This window comes from Oryctolagus cuniculus, chromosome 13 (assembly GCF_051225735.1).
Source record: "Oryctolagus cuniculus isolate XC-2025 breed Fujian yellow rabbit chromosome 13, ASM5122573v1, whole genome shotgun sequence".
NCBI lineage: Eukaryota > Metazoa > Chordata > Mammalia > Lagomorpha > Leporidae > Oryctolagus > Oryctolagus cuniculus.
Window position 1 is genome coordinate 77352425 of NC_142879.1, and position 13170 is coordinate 77365594.

The following is a 13170-nucleotide window of genomic DNA, read 5'->3' on the forward strand; positions in this document are numbered from 1 at the left end:
GAGCGCCCTGAGCAGGGCTGTGGCCTGGGGAACAGGGTTGCAGGAGGGGGAAGGGACCCCCTCTCTGAGCTGTGCTGAAAACAGCAACCATGCTTCTGTGGCAGTTTTACTTGAACAGCATTGCATTTGTTGAAGTGAGCTTTTGCCTTGCCTTTTTAATTTTCTAGGGACCTGAAGCTAGACAATATCCTGTTAGACAAAGATGGACATATCAAGATAGCGGACTTTGGAATGTGCAAGGAGAACATGGTGGGAGACGCAAAGACAAATACTTTCTGTGGGACTCCTGATTATATAGCTCCAGAGGTAAGAGTGTACTTCCCCGAGGCCCTGCAACCTCCCTCCCCAGCTCAACACACCACTGCCTCTTGCTGCCCTTCAAAGTCAGAAGGTTTTACTTATTTTGGTGCAGGACTGCTATTTGCTTTTCTAAGTATTTCACAAATGCAGTCACACAGCTGGATTGCTATTATTATCTGAGGGAGAATGCTATGCATGCTAATGATGACATCTCTCCCAAGCCTTAAATCACTCACTGTTTCCCTTCAGTCATGACTCTGACCCATCATCCCCAGCCTCCAACCATATTCACTCTGTTCAGATCAACCAGAATGAGGAGCCCCTGGTGAAGAGCTGGATGAAAACAGGTATCCCCCTGGACAAAGTGGTTTCATTGCAGGATCAGAAGACCTGAATGATGGTTCCAGGCTGCCACTGTGTGAGCATGGATGGATTGCCAAAGCCTCCTTGACCCCGCTTGCTTGTCTATAAAATGGGTCTAACACTTGTGTCACAACATTGTCATAAGAATTAAATGAAGGAACATACAAAACTCAAGCCTCACACCCCACCTCTGCCAAAATAGTAGCAAATAACAACAATGATAACAAGGCATGTCTATCATATTCTGAGCACCCAGAGGAATGGCATTTGCTCAGAAGTCACCCATCCGTCCAAGTAAACACACCTCTTCCCTTTTAAGAGAATCTTCTCCAGTTGCCCACTCCAGGGAGCTTAGAGACTCTCTTACCTTCTCTTCATATAATAGTTCCTTCTCTTTATATAATAGTCTCCTAGTTACTCCTTACCTCTGGCTTTCCCTGCACAACCAGATGTTTGCACTAATGTCAGGAACAATTTCTCATTCACTCTGAAAAACCCTTCTTTAATTTCAAAATAATTATAGATTCACAAGACTTTGCAAAATAGCACAGAAGCATCTGCTGTAAGTACCTTTTACCCAGTTCTCCCCAGGGGTTACATCTTACATAGCTCTCGTGCTACATAAAACCAGGGAGGTGACACTGGTTCTATACCATTTCCTCACAAGGTTAGATTTTTAAAATTTTTTATTTATTTATTTGAAGCACAGCAGGGTCAGGGGGTGGAGGTCAGGAAGCAGGCAGAGCTTCTATGCACTGGTTGACTTCTCAAATGCCTGCAACAGGCAAGGATGAGCCAGGCTGAAGCTGGGAGCCAGGAACTCAGTCCAGGTCTCCCACATGAGTGGCAGAAACTCAATTACTTGAGTCATGACCTGCTGCCTCCCAGTAGGTATCGATGCAAGGCGAGACATGAGTGTCTTAACTGCCAGGGCAAAAGCCCACTCCACATGGATAGATTTGCATGATCTTATTTTCTTTCATCTCCAAGGACCTGTTGTAGTTGATTAACAAGTTAATTAATGCATAAATGGGGGCAGAGTTGTTTGATAAAGACAGCGATGGATCTCTGATTTCCTGGGTTGTAAAACAATGGTGGTAGCAAATCCTTGTCACTGCCAAATAAGTGGCAGCCCAAGCCCGGGAACTTGTGGATTTGCCCTGTGATTGTGTGGTATTTAATTTTAATTTAATCTTAAAGGCAAGGTTGGCCCCTGTTCCATAAGAAATTACAGCTTTTAACTTCCAAGGAATTGTTGAGCTCACAGAACTCGGCTCATTGATTTTTTTTTTTTATTTTTGACAGGCAGAGTGGACAGTGAGAGAGAGAGGGACAGAGAGAAAGGTCTTCTTTTTCCATTGGTTTACCCCCAAATGGCCACTCTGGCAGCACGCTGCAGCCAGCGCACAGTGCTGATCCGAAGCCAGGAGCCAGGTGCTTCTCCTGGTCTCCCATGCGGGTGCAGGGCCCAAGCACTTGGGCCATCCTCCACTGCACTCCCAGGCCACAGCAGAGAGCTGGATTGGAAGAGGAGCAACTGGGACAGAATCTGGCACCCTGACCGGGACTAGAATCCGAGGTGCTGGTGCCACAGGCAGAGGATTAGCCTAGTGAGCCACAGCACCGGCTCAGCTCATTGATTAAATAACTTCCCGATATTATAGGAATTTGTGCTTCCTTCAGGTTAGCACAAATACAGATATCAATGCAGATATCAATATCCCAGTTCAATGTGAGGCCAAAGCTAATTAAGGCACAAGCGAAGGAGTCCCATAGGAGGAATTTAGTTCATGTACTAGATTCTGCTTAATAATAATTCTAAATAGATTCACTATTCTAAGTACACATCGCTGTCACCCTCAGCAGAGACTCCCTTTATCATCCTTTCAACCTCACTGCTGCTACCTCGATTTCTTCCCTGTCTACCTTGGACGTCTTGTGTGTCTGCCTTCCTCTGATTCACTCTTGTCTGCAAAGACTGTGAATTACCTCCTTTCCTAGGCAAAGTTTCCTTCCTGCTTCTGTTTCTTTCGGCGTCTTCCAGAATTTAGCTTCAGCCATTGCTTCTCTCTCTGCAGCATCACTCTTTCACATTCAGTCATGCTTATGGTAAACCCATACTTGCTGCTCTTCTTGTCTTACTGTAGCTGCTCCCTGAGCTGCTCTACTTATGGCTGGTGGTTTTTACACCAGAATTAATGTGAGGAACCCATACTTCTTGCTCCAGAACTCTATGTCCATGTTTCTGCTTGAGATCTCCAACTAAATACCACAGAACTTTCAAATACAACAAATCTAAAGCCTACTTACTGGGGCAGGCATTTGGCACAGCAGTTAAGACCGCACTCGGATGCCTGCCTCACATCCTGGAGTGACTGGGTTTGAATCTCAACTCTGCTCTAATGCACTCTATGATGGATGGCTCAAGTACTTGGGTCCCTGCCAGCCATCTGGGAGACTCATTGAAGTCCAGGCTCTTGGCTTCAGTCTAGACCAGCACCAGCTGTTGCAGGCTTTTGGGGAGTGAACCAGTAGATGGGAGGCCTCTGTCTGTCTGCCTCTCACTCTCTTCCTGCTTTTCAAATAAACAAAAAATTATTTCTTTTTAAACTTCACTTCCTATGTTTTTGCATTCTTGGCCAATTGCACGCCAACTATCCAGTTGTTGAGATGGAGAAGTATATGAGTCATCCAAGCTTTCTCCTTTCTTACCCCCAAACCCAGTCAAGAGCAAGCTTTCTAAAACTGAGCCTCTCACACCTTTCCTAATCTTGTGACTGAATAAAGACTCTCCCTTCATTCCTTCTTTTCTCTCAAAATGGATCACTTTGATTTATTCCCCAAACATCCTTACTCATGTTAAACATCAATATGTCTGCTTGCTGTGGGCCCCAGCCACACCCTCCATCACTTTCTCTGCCCCTTTCCATCACCAGTGCATCCTCTCTGTGTATTTCAAACATTTTGGTCATGCTTCCTCTTCAATTACATAAGCATTCCCAACATATGTTTGTCTATATCTGGGTCACTGACTCTAGAGTCTGTATGTTATAAAATATGCCCCCAAATGGACGTAATCTGGCTGAACTGTAGATGAGATCAACAAAAATTGTAAATAACTAAATTTTATTCCGTTTACTAACAGCGCACAAATGCTTATGCTTCATTAAAATCATAAGATTGAATAAACCCTTTTTAAATCTTCATTGAACACTTAGGGCTCTGGAAGATCTAATTCACTGATTTCGATTCTTAGTCTTCATGGCTGTCATTGCTAGTAAAGAGACCTCACAAAGCTACAGTAAAAAAGGGCTTAATCTGTGCTTTAGGCAAGACTCACTGCAGAGCACAGTGGATATGAGTTCATCATTCAAAGCAGTGGTTTTGGTACATTCAGTATTGTTTGTAGCAAGCCTCTCACTGACTGATGAACTAATGAATTCATCATTGCTTTGAACTTTGTTATTTATCGCTGACAGACATCACTCTGCCGTTTTCTGATGCTCTGCTTAGGTCTGCATTATTTACTGCAATATTATATTCAATCCAATCCTCTTCATAGATAACTTTTTAAAAAAGATAAAAATATGTATTTTATTTTTTTGAAATAAAGGCAGAATGACAGAGAAAGAGATTTTTCCATCTGTTGTTTCACTCCTCAAATGGCCACAAAGCCTGAGACTGGGCCAGGCCAAAGCCAGGAGCCTGGAATTCCATCAGGGTCTTCTACTTGGGTGGCAGGGTCCTAAGCACCAGAGCCATCTTCTGCTGCTTTCCTAGGAGTACTAGCAGGAAGCTGGGTCAGAAGCGCAGCAGCCAGGACTCAACCAGACATTCTGATGGGGGAATGCCAGCATCACAGAAAGCAACTTACCACGCCGAGCCCTGTAGATAACATGTTAAGGACTTCTCACTGTGAAAATTAATCTGGTTAAAATAGAACCCACCACAGTAATACACACTGTGAGTCGTGGCAAGTAAATGAAGGAGCCCAGTCATCATCAAGCTCCTTCTGTGATGAGGCTCCTGATTCTGCCTCCAAACCCCTCCTTCAGTGCAGCTTTCTCAGTGATGACATCCATGTCACTCTGGGGAGTAAATACCCAAAAAACCTAAATTGTTTTCTCATTTCAGATATTTGGTAGAAGAATACAAATAAATACAAGGTCTGGTTTTCCTCCCATGTCTCATGGGATGATCTGACTCACCCCTGGGTGTGTGTGCCATCTTGAAGCCCACTGCCCTACTAAGTTGCTAGATTTATACTTTTGTGCAAAACCCATCACCACAGTGCTTTAAAGATTTCCAGAAATCCCCATTATTAATTGAATACAAGCCAAAATCCTGAGTCAAGGTCCTAACAATATGTCCAGGTATAGACAAGTGCTGACCTTCCCCAGCTGGGACAAATTGTGTCTTGTCTATCCCACACAGCCTGTGTCCTTGGCCTGTGTTCACCCCCACACCCACAGGCATCTTCCCCTAAAGATACCCTTGACATCATGAAACATTCTACTGTCTCCTTGCCACTGCACCCATGTTTCTCTCCATCAGAGATTGTGACTTACATACCCTATATCTCATCTCCTCGCCACAGCTCAGAGCAGGCCCCATTACCTGTTTCCTAAATAAGTGACCCCACATGTCCATCTTGAAGCCTGTACTGGATTCCTTACCTCTTGGGCTCCCTACACAGCAGTCCTCTGCAACCTCCCCATTCTGCACCCAACAAAATCCTCTCCACTTTGTAAGGCTTCACTCCCATGCCTTCTGCCCATGTGAAGTTTTCCTTTCTCTCACTCATTCACCCTCTGCCTTCTCCCACCTCAAAAACGAAACACAACTCAGGTGTCCTGTCCTTCCTCTGTCCCTTCGAGGCATTGTCACCGTCCTTCCCTGCAGTTGTAAGTACATGCTGCATTGTGTTGCCTTTATGAGTCTCCAGTTGTCAGCTCCCTATTGAAGTATATGTTCCTTCAGGGAAGGGACTCTGTGGATAGCAAAAAGCCAAATCAGCAAGGAATTAAAAAGATAGGAGTGCTAAACAGCTGGGACAAAGACCCTGGGACTCATCTGGAAGATGCTAATCGCACCTTTCTGGAGAATTGAAATTACAGAAATGAACGCATATTAGAGCAGCACCAAGAGCAAGGCAGGCAAAGCACACTGTGCCCCCAACAGCCAGCCAGTGGCCTCACCAACTGTAGACCTAAAGCTCCTCGCAGAAGCTCCAGTGTTCCTTCTGTCTTTCCAGTTCAGGAGCAAAGTGGGTCCCATGCACACCCAGAAGTCCAAATTCAACTGGGCGATGATTAGGGAAACCGTGAAGTAGGGCAGCTTCCTACTTTCTGATGCACGCAGTGAGTCCATATGGGCTTTCAAGCCCTGGAAGCAGCTCTCTAGAGAAAGCAGGAATCGCTTGGAAACCAGAGCGATATCAGCCCTGTGTGGTTACCAGGCCCGTGAGCCACACTTACCTCAATAAGTGCATCAGCACAGCAGCCTGGGAACAGCTTTACTCAACAGTCCCGTGAGGCTCCTGGCTTCAGACTGGCCATACCTCGCTGCTGCAGCCATTTGGGGAGCAAATCAGTGGGTGGGACAGACCTCTCTCTCTTTATGCCTTTCTCTCTGCTTGTCATTCTCCCTTTCAAATAACTTCATAAATATTTTTAAAAGAAAGGTCTTTAACCTCCCTTGTTCCAGTCATCGGGGCTAACAGTTCCGACATCATGTGTCTCTTATCAATTAAAGACATAAATGAAGACCCCAAGCATATCAACATCCCTTAAGCAGAAAATTAGTATTGTTTCTTCCCCCTAACATGAGCCTGAAATGTTTTTACCAAGATCACCTAGCCTAGAAGTCTTAATTTTCTTTAAAATGGCCTCCAGTCCTCCAAATTTCTTGACTTTTGTCCTGCCTAAATGAAATTGTTTAAAAATTCTGTTGCTCAGAGCAATCTCTGGTTGCTTTGGCACCCCCTTGTGTCACATTCTGGGAACTACATGTGATCCTGGCCCCACTTATGGCAAATTTGACTTACCTGAGATTGTGCTTGTTAATTTTGTTCTAGACTATTTCTTAAGGCAAAACCCAGGGTTTGCTAAATTGTAAGGTGAACTGTAGTACTTAAATACTGAATTAAAGTAAGTGAGTAGAATTTTCTTACCGTAAATTGGTGGCAGATTATAAAATTATCTTTGCAAGCTGTCTCTTTTCACAAAGGGGAACAAGATCCTCAAGAAAGATAACTCATCATGGCACTCACAGTGACTTCCATGTGACAAATCAACCTTGTAATAAGTGGCCAAAGAAGAGTGCCACTTTTTAGAAGTGAGTTCAGGGGTCTTCTCAAAACCGCACAGTGAGGGATGAAGCTAAAAGTAGAACGTGTGACATTTTATGTACCATCAAAACTGTTTTTTAGTATTGTTGTTGGTGGTGGTGGTGTATGTGTGTGTGTGTGTGTATTTATCAGATGACACTTGACGTTATCCCTAAGCCACACTCTGTGTTGATCCCTCATCCTGGGATAGGTCCTGGGGTTGGGAAGCAGGAATAGTGGCTGTGCACATCTTTCTGCTCCATCAGAAAATCTCACCAACATCAAATCAGATAGCTTCCCTAGAATATTCTGGAATGTCTTTAATTCTAATGTCATTTTTCTTCCTTAAGGCCATCAGTGATACAAGTCTGCCCTTCATGCCAAAGAACCATTTAAGAAGAAAGGGGAAAATTCTGCTCCATGAGTAGCACCAATAGCAAAATGACCTGTGCATGTTTGTGTGTGTTTCTGCGCATGTGTTCATGGTGCACTGAACTACACCCGAGACACATTGCAGGCAGAAAGGATGGTCACCTGTGAGAGGGCACTAGTCTTGCTTTTTCCATTCTTTAGTGCTTCAGTTTTTGTGCTGAAATACTGTTGTCCTTTCTCCATTTTGTTTTGGGTGATAGAGCAGCTTGCCCCCAACCCATCTTGAGAGCAGCAGTCGTGAATTGAGAAAATACTGTTTTCTCTCCTGCATTTAGCACATTGCTGTTGTACTCCAAATATGTACTAGAATTTAATTTTTACTGTAATGAGAAATACATAACAGAAAATTTCCCATCTCGACCATTTTTAAGTGTGCAGTTCCAGAATGTTCAGTACATTTCAAAGTTGTGCAATGGATCACTAGAACGTTTTCATCTTGAAAAACCTGAATCTTGACAACCATTAAACAAAAATACCCCCTCTCTCCCATCCCCTGGCCACCACCATTCCACTTTCTGTCTCCAGAATTCAAATACCCAGAGTACTTTAGGGCACACCTATTATATGTGAAGTTATGCTCTACATCAGTTTTGTGACTTGCTTGGTTCACTTCGCAGGATCCCTCACCCATGTAGCTTGTGACAGGACTTCCTAAAGACTGACCAATATTCCACTTGTGGATAGCCCACATTTTATTCAGTACTTCCACAGTCCTTCATCTGCATATCTGGCTGTCACCATTCTACTCTTAGCTTCCAAGTTTGACTTTTGCAGTTTCCATGTATAAATGAGGTCGTGTGCTATTTGCTATCCTGTGCCTGGCTTGTTTCATTTAGCATGATGTCACCCTGGTTCATCCATGTTGCCTCATATGGCAGAATTTTCTTATTTATAAGGCTGAATAACATCCTCTCATATATCCACACCACCTTTTCTTAAGCCATTCACCTTTTAATGGACCCTCAGTTTGACTGTGTTTCTGACTATTGTGAATAACTCTGCAATGAGCATGGGAGTGCAGATAGCTCCTTGAGAAATGGGTTTCACGTCGTCCCCACTGCACTGTTTTCTTTATCCATTCATCCTTTGAGAGATCCTACTAGGTACTGTTTCAGAGATAATGACAGCGTGGATTGTAGGTAGGACAAGCTTTGAGCAGAGTGCCAAGGGCACTCTCTACCTTCCAACATTAAACAGGAAAGTTGCTGGGAGGGCAACATGCAAAGCCTTTTGTGCCAGTGAGTTGGTGAAAGGATAGATGTATTTCAGAAAGTTGGGTGGAATTCCAGACTTTAAATCCTCTTCCCAAATCAATAGACCAAACCAGGTGCTTCCCAGAACCCACCACAGAGCTCTACACAATAGCTCTTCCAGATCTGTGAATTCTAGATTTGAATACTCTGTTATACTAAACTCCTTCCTGACATAGACACTTAGTTTGATTCTGCATTCACATTAACTACAGATGTTGCTCCTATGTTGAGTAGTCATTTCTACCTGGGCTTGAAGGGAGAGACTTGGGCAGATGCTTGATTGCAGCAAAGACTCAGTGCATAAGTGAAGAAAGCTGGGCGTGGCTTGTATGTTCACGTCAGAGGTCCTGGAGTACCGAGATGCACACCAGCTTTGTTAGATCCAATATCTACCACCAAAAACCTCACATCACAGATGGGAAAATGAAAGAAAACAGCACAGTTTCATTGTTTCACTTAAAGCCAAGGGGAAAGTAGAAATTGAAACTCAAACTCAAACACAAAAATCTTGGCATGTGAAGTCATTTCTATCCAGTTGCTAGCTTGTCAAAAAATAGTTTTCCTTGTCATCTTTATCAACACTGCATATTATTTTCCCTATTGATTGTTTACTGAGTGGCCTTGACAAATTTAGGAATACTTTTTACTAATCCACCTCATTTCTATGAATTATGTCTCTGCCTTTTGCTCTCACAGATCTTGCTAGGTCAGAAATACAACCATTCTGTTGATTGGTGGTCCTTTGGTGTTCTTCTGTATGAAATGCTGATTGGTCAGTCACCTTTCCATGGGCAAGATGAAGAAGAGCTGTTCCATTCCATCCGTATGGACAATCCTTTTTACCCACGATGGCTTGAGAAGGAAGCTAAGGACCTTTTAGTGAAGGTAAGAGATTAAGAAGAGAAGGTCTTCAACAGATTAGACTTTCTGATCAATATTCCCTCTTGTCTCTGGATTCTTATACATATAGACCAAAAATAACTGATTTGGATTGGATTTACATGGGATGCTCACTGTCTCTGTTTTAACTGGCACCAATATTATGAACAATAGATATGAAAATCAATATTAGATAAATTCTCATGTGCATAATTTATAAAAGGAATGCTCAGGGACCAGCTCCATGATTCTTGAATGCTCTCACTTGGAAATGTAGTTGGTTCATTAAACAAGCACAGTTTGTGGCTTAAAACTCTAATCTTTTCTTTCCTACATTCTCAATTGAAAACATTTAGTATGGTTCATCTCCCCTACCCTTGGTTGAAAACTTGTATAGCAGGGTGGGCATTTGGCACAGTAATTAAATCACCACTTGGGGCACACGCATCCCATATTGGAGTGCCTGATTCAAGTCTTGGCTCTTCCACTTCCAATCCAGTTTCCTGCTAATGCCCACCCTGGAAGGTAGCAGATGATGACTCAAATGTTTGGATCACTGACACCAATGTGGGAGACATGGATTGGGCTGTGAATCAATCTTAATTTTTTAAAGTGAAGCCTTTTTCTCTCTTTCTCCTGGTCAGAGTTCATGGTTGGGAGCAGCTCACGTTGTCATATTGTGGTTGACTGTGTCGTTATTCACTCCTCTCCAACTCTGGAGCTTCTACTTCAGATCACACCAAGCTGAAGCAGAGAAAGGATGGAAGGATGAGGAGAAAGAACTCTTCCTATATGGCTAGATGGCTTCATAGTCTGAACCTGGTAGATGGTTCAAACTGAGACTTTCATGAGATGTTTGAACAAGTTCTTTGGAAATACTTATTCTTGGGAACATTTTGGGGGAGTAAACTCTTGGGATACAGGCTATTCAATCTTCTCTAGTCTAGAAACTATACCAAAACTAATTCAGTAACACTCTCCCACTGTTTGTTGCCTGTCCAGTAGACTGTCTTAGATAGTACTCAAAATGTATACAGACCAGCTCTCTCTCTTCACATGTCCCCTGTGTTGTCCACTGGAAATGTTGATGTAGCCTACACCCTCTAAAACCCTGAGAATGCAAGCTATTACCATCTTAGCAACAATCTCCAGAATTGCCCATCCAAGCAGAGTCAACCCCCAATCATGGTAGCATAATATCCATTTGAAATAGGTATTATGGTGTTATCAATGGAAACTAGTCTCTAAGAATCACGATCTGTGAACCATGAACTCCTAGAGCAAATCCATGTAGAAACAAAAGAATGCCTGCCTAGGAACCACCATGAAATATTTGAACTTTAGGCAGAGTCCCATTTTGCCATTTTTAGAGATGCAAAATCCTATCCAGAGTGCATGAATGTAACAAGTTGTAAAATGAAAAATGAATGATACAAATACAACATGCCAAGTATTTATAAGAACTTATTGTTTATTACATGCATTTTTCTGAGCTGTCCCGACAAATATTTGGATCAAAAAGGCCTGTTAGTCTGATGAAGAGATGAGTAAATCTAGAAGAAAGGGACCAAGAATGCAAGTGTTTTGGAGGAAATGTTTTTTTCTAGGATCTCATATGTCAGATAGTTTTTAAAAATATTTATTTATTTATTTGAAAGAGCTATACAGAGAGAAGGAGAGGCAGAGAGAGAGAGAGAGAGAGAGAGAGAGGAAATCCTCCATCTGTTGGTTCAATCCCCAACTGGCCACAACAGCCGGAGCTGCACTGATCCAAAGCTGGGAGCCAGGAGCTTCTTCTGGGTCTCCCATATGATTGCAGGGCCCAAGGCCTTAGACCATGCTCTACTGCTTTCCCAGGCCATAGCAGCGAGCTGGATCAGAAGTGGAGCAGCCGGTTCGTGAACTGGTGCCCATATGGGATGCCAGCACTGCATGGGGTGGCTCTACCCACTATGCCACAGCCCCAGCCCCTGTCAGATGGTTTTTAAAAGTTATCCCTTAGAAATAACTTTTAGCCTTGTTCTTGCTATATTAAAAATGGAAACAGGACCAGGTCTTTCAACAATAGAAACTATCAGTGTGTTTTAAATCAAAACATAGAAAAATGTTACCAGGCCTATATTTTTTAAAGGGTTTTTGTTTTTTTGTTTGTTTGTTTGTTTGTTTTTTTTTAGATTTGACAAATAGGCCGGCGCCATGGCTCAATAGGCTAATCCTCCGCTTTGCGGTGCCAGCACCCTGGGTTCTAGTCCCGGTTGGGGCACCGGATCCTGTCCCGGTTGCCTCTCTTCCAGGCCACTCTCTGCTGTGGCCCGGGAGTGCAGTGGAGGATGGCCCAAGTGCTTGGGCCCTGCACCCCATGGGAGACCAGGAGAAGCACCTGGCTTCTGGCTTCGGATCAGTGCAGTGTGCCAATCGCAGCGTGCCAGCCCCAGCGGCCACTGGAGGGTGACCTTTCTCTCTGTCTCTCTCACTGTCCACTCTGCCTGTCAAAAAAAAATTTGACATATAGAGTTAGACAGTGAGAGAGAGAAGAGAGAGACAGAGAGAAAGGTCTTCCTTCTGTTCACCCCTCAAATGGCTGCTACAGCTGGAGCTACGCCAATCCGAAGCCAGGAGCCAGGTGCTTCCTCCTGGTCTCCCATGCGGGTGCAGGGGCCCAAGCACTTGGGCCATCTTCCACTGATGGACTGGAAGAGGAGCAACCAGGACTAGAACCCGGCTCTCATATGGGATGCCGGCACTGCAGATGGAGGAGTAACCAAGTGAGCCATGGCGCTGACCCCCAGGCCTATCTTTTTTTCGCTGGCCTACTTTTTTTCTCTTTAAGAACTATTTAGAATTAAATTTATCACTTCTACCTTTCTAATCCAAGTGATAATTTGTCTAAGGTATTAGAAATTTTGAGGCAATTCCAGAGTTCTCCTTCAGGAATCAAGATCTTGAATCTGAGAAGTGCTGACAAAGCCCTCATAGGATACCCAGCCCAAGGCTAATGGAACTAGGTATTTAACAATCTGAGCCAGTTTTATCTAGTTTTTGCCTTCTGACTGTAATACAAACATACCATAAACTTATAAAACTCCCTGAATGACCAATTAAATTCACTTTTAATGACTAAACAAAACATACATAAAATGAAAGCTAATTTCAAAATTAACCCATAAAAGATAATGACAACAGTAAAAATGAGCCAATAGGATTAGAAGGTAAATAGTTTTCCTTTACATAAAGGCAAGTTCAAGCATTATTTACAATTGCTACACATATTTTACACTTGGCTTTATGAAGGACCCAGTGTGTGAAGGGTATAAGTTGGTTCAAGCTGTCATAGCAAAACATTGCAGACAGGAGCTTAAACAGCAGACTTTTCTGTACATGGTTCTGACCTCTAGAAGTCCAAGATCAAAGCTCAGCAGGGTCATCTGGCTTGTAGGTGGCTCTTTTCTTGCTTTGTCCTTGCATGGCAGAGACAGCAAGAGTGAGAGCTAGCAACTGAGCAAGTGAGGGAGAGAAATGGTGTCCATTTCATATGAGGATACTAATAATGTGGGATCAAGATTCCACTGTCTGACCTCACTTAACCCTAATTATCTCCCTCAAAGCCATATCTAT

The 13170-nt window shown here is 43.3% G+C and overlaps 1 protein-coding gene across 15 annotated transcripts in view; it reads left to right on the forward strand.

Annotated features, from left to right (window-relative positions):
• Positions 1–13170, forward strand: part of PRKCQ (protein kinase C theta) — a 152861-nt gene that overhangs the window by 130387 nt on the left and 9304 nt on the right. For all 15 annotated transcript variants that reach the window (XM_089312362.1, XM_089312361.1, XM_051821580.3 and 12 more), the window contains 2 exons: positions 168–306; positions 9373–9561. In XM_089312362.1, coding sequence (XP_089168488.1) covers positions 168–306; positions 9373–9561 — 328 coding nt within the window. The remainder of the gene's footprint in view (positions 1–167; positions 307–9372; positions 9562–13170) is intronic.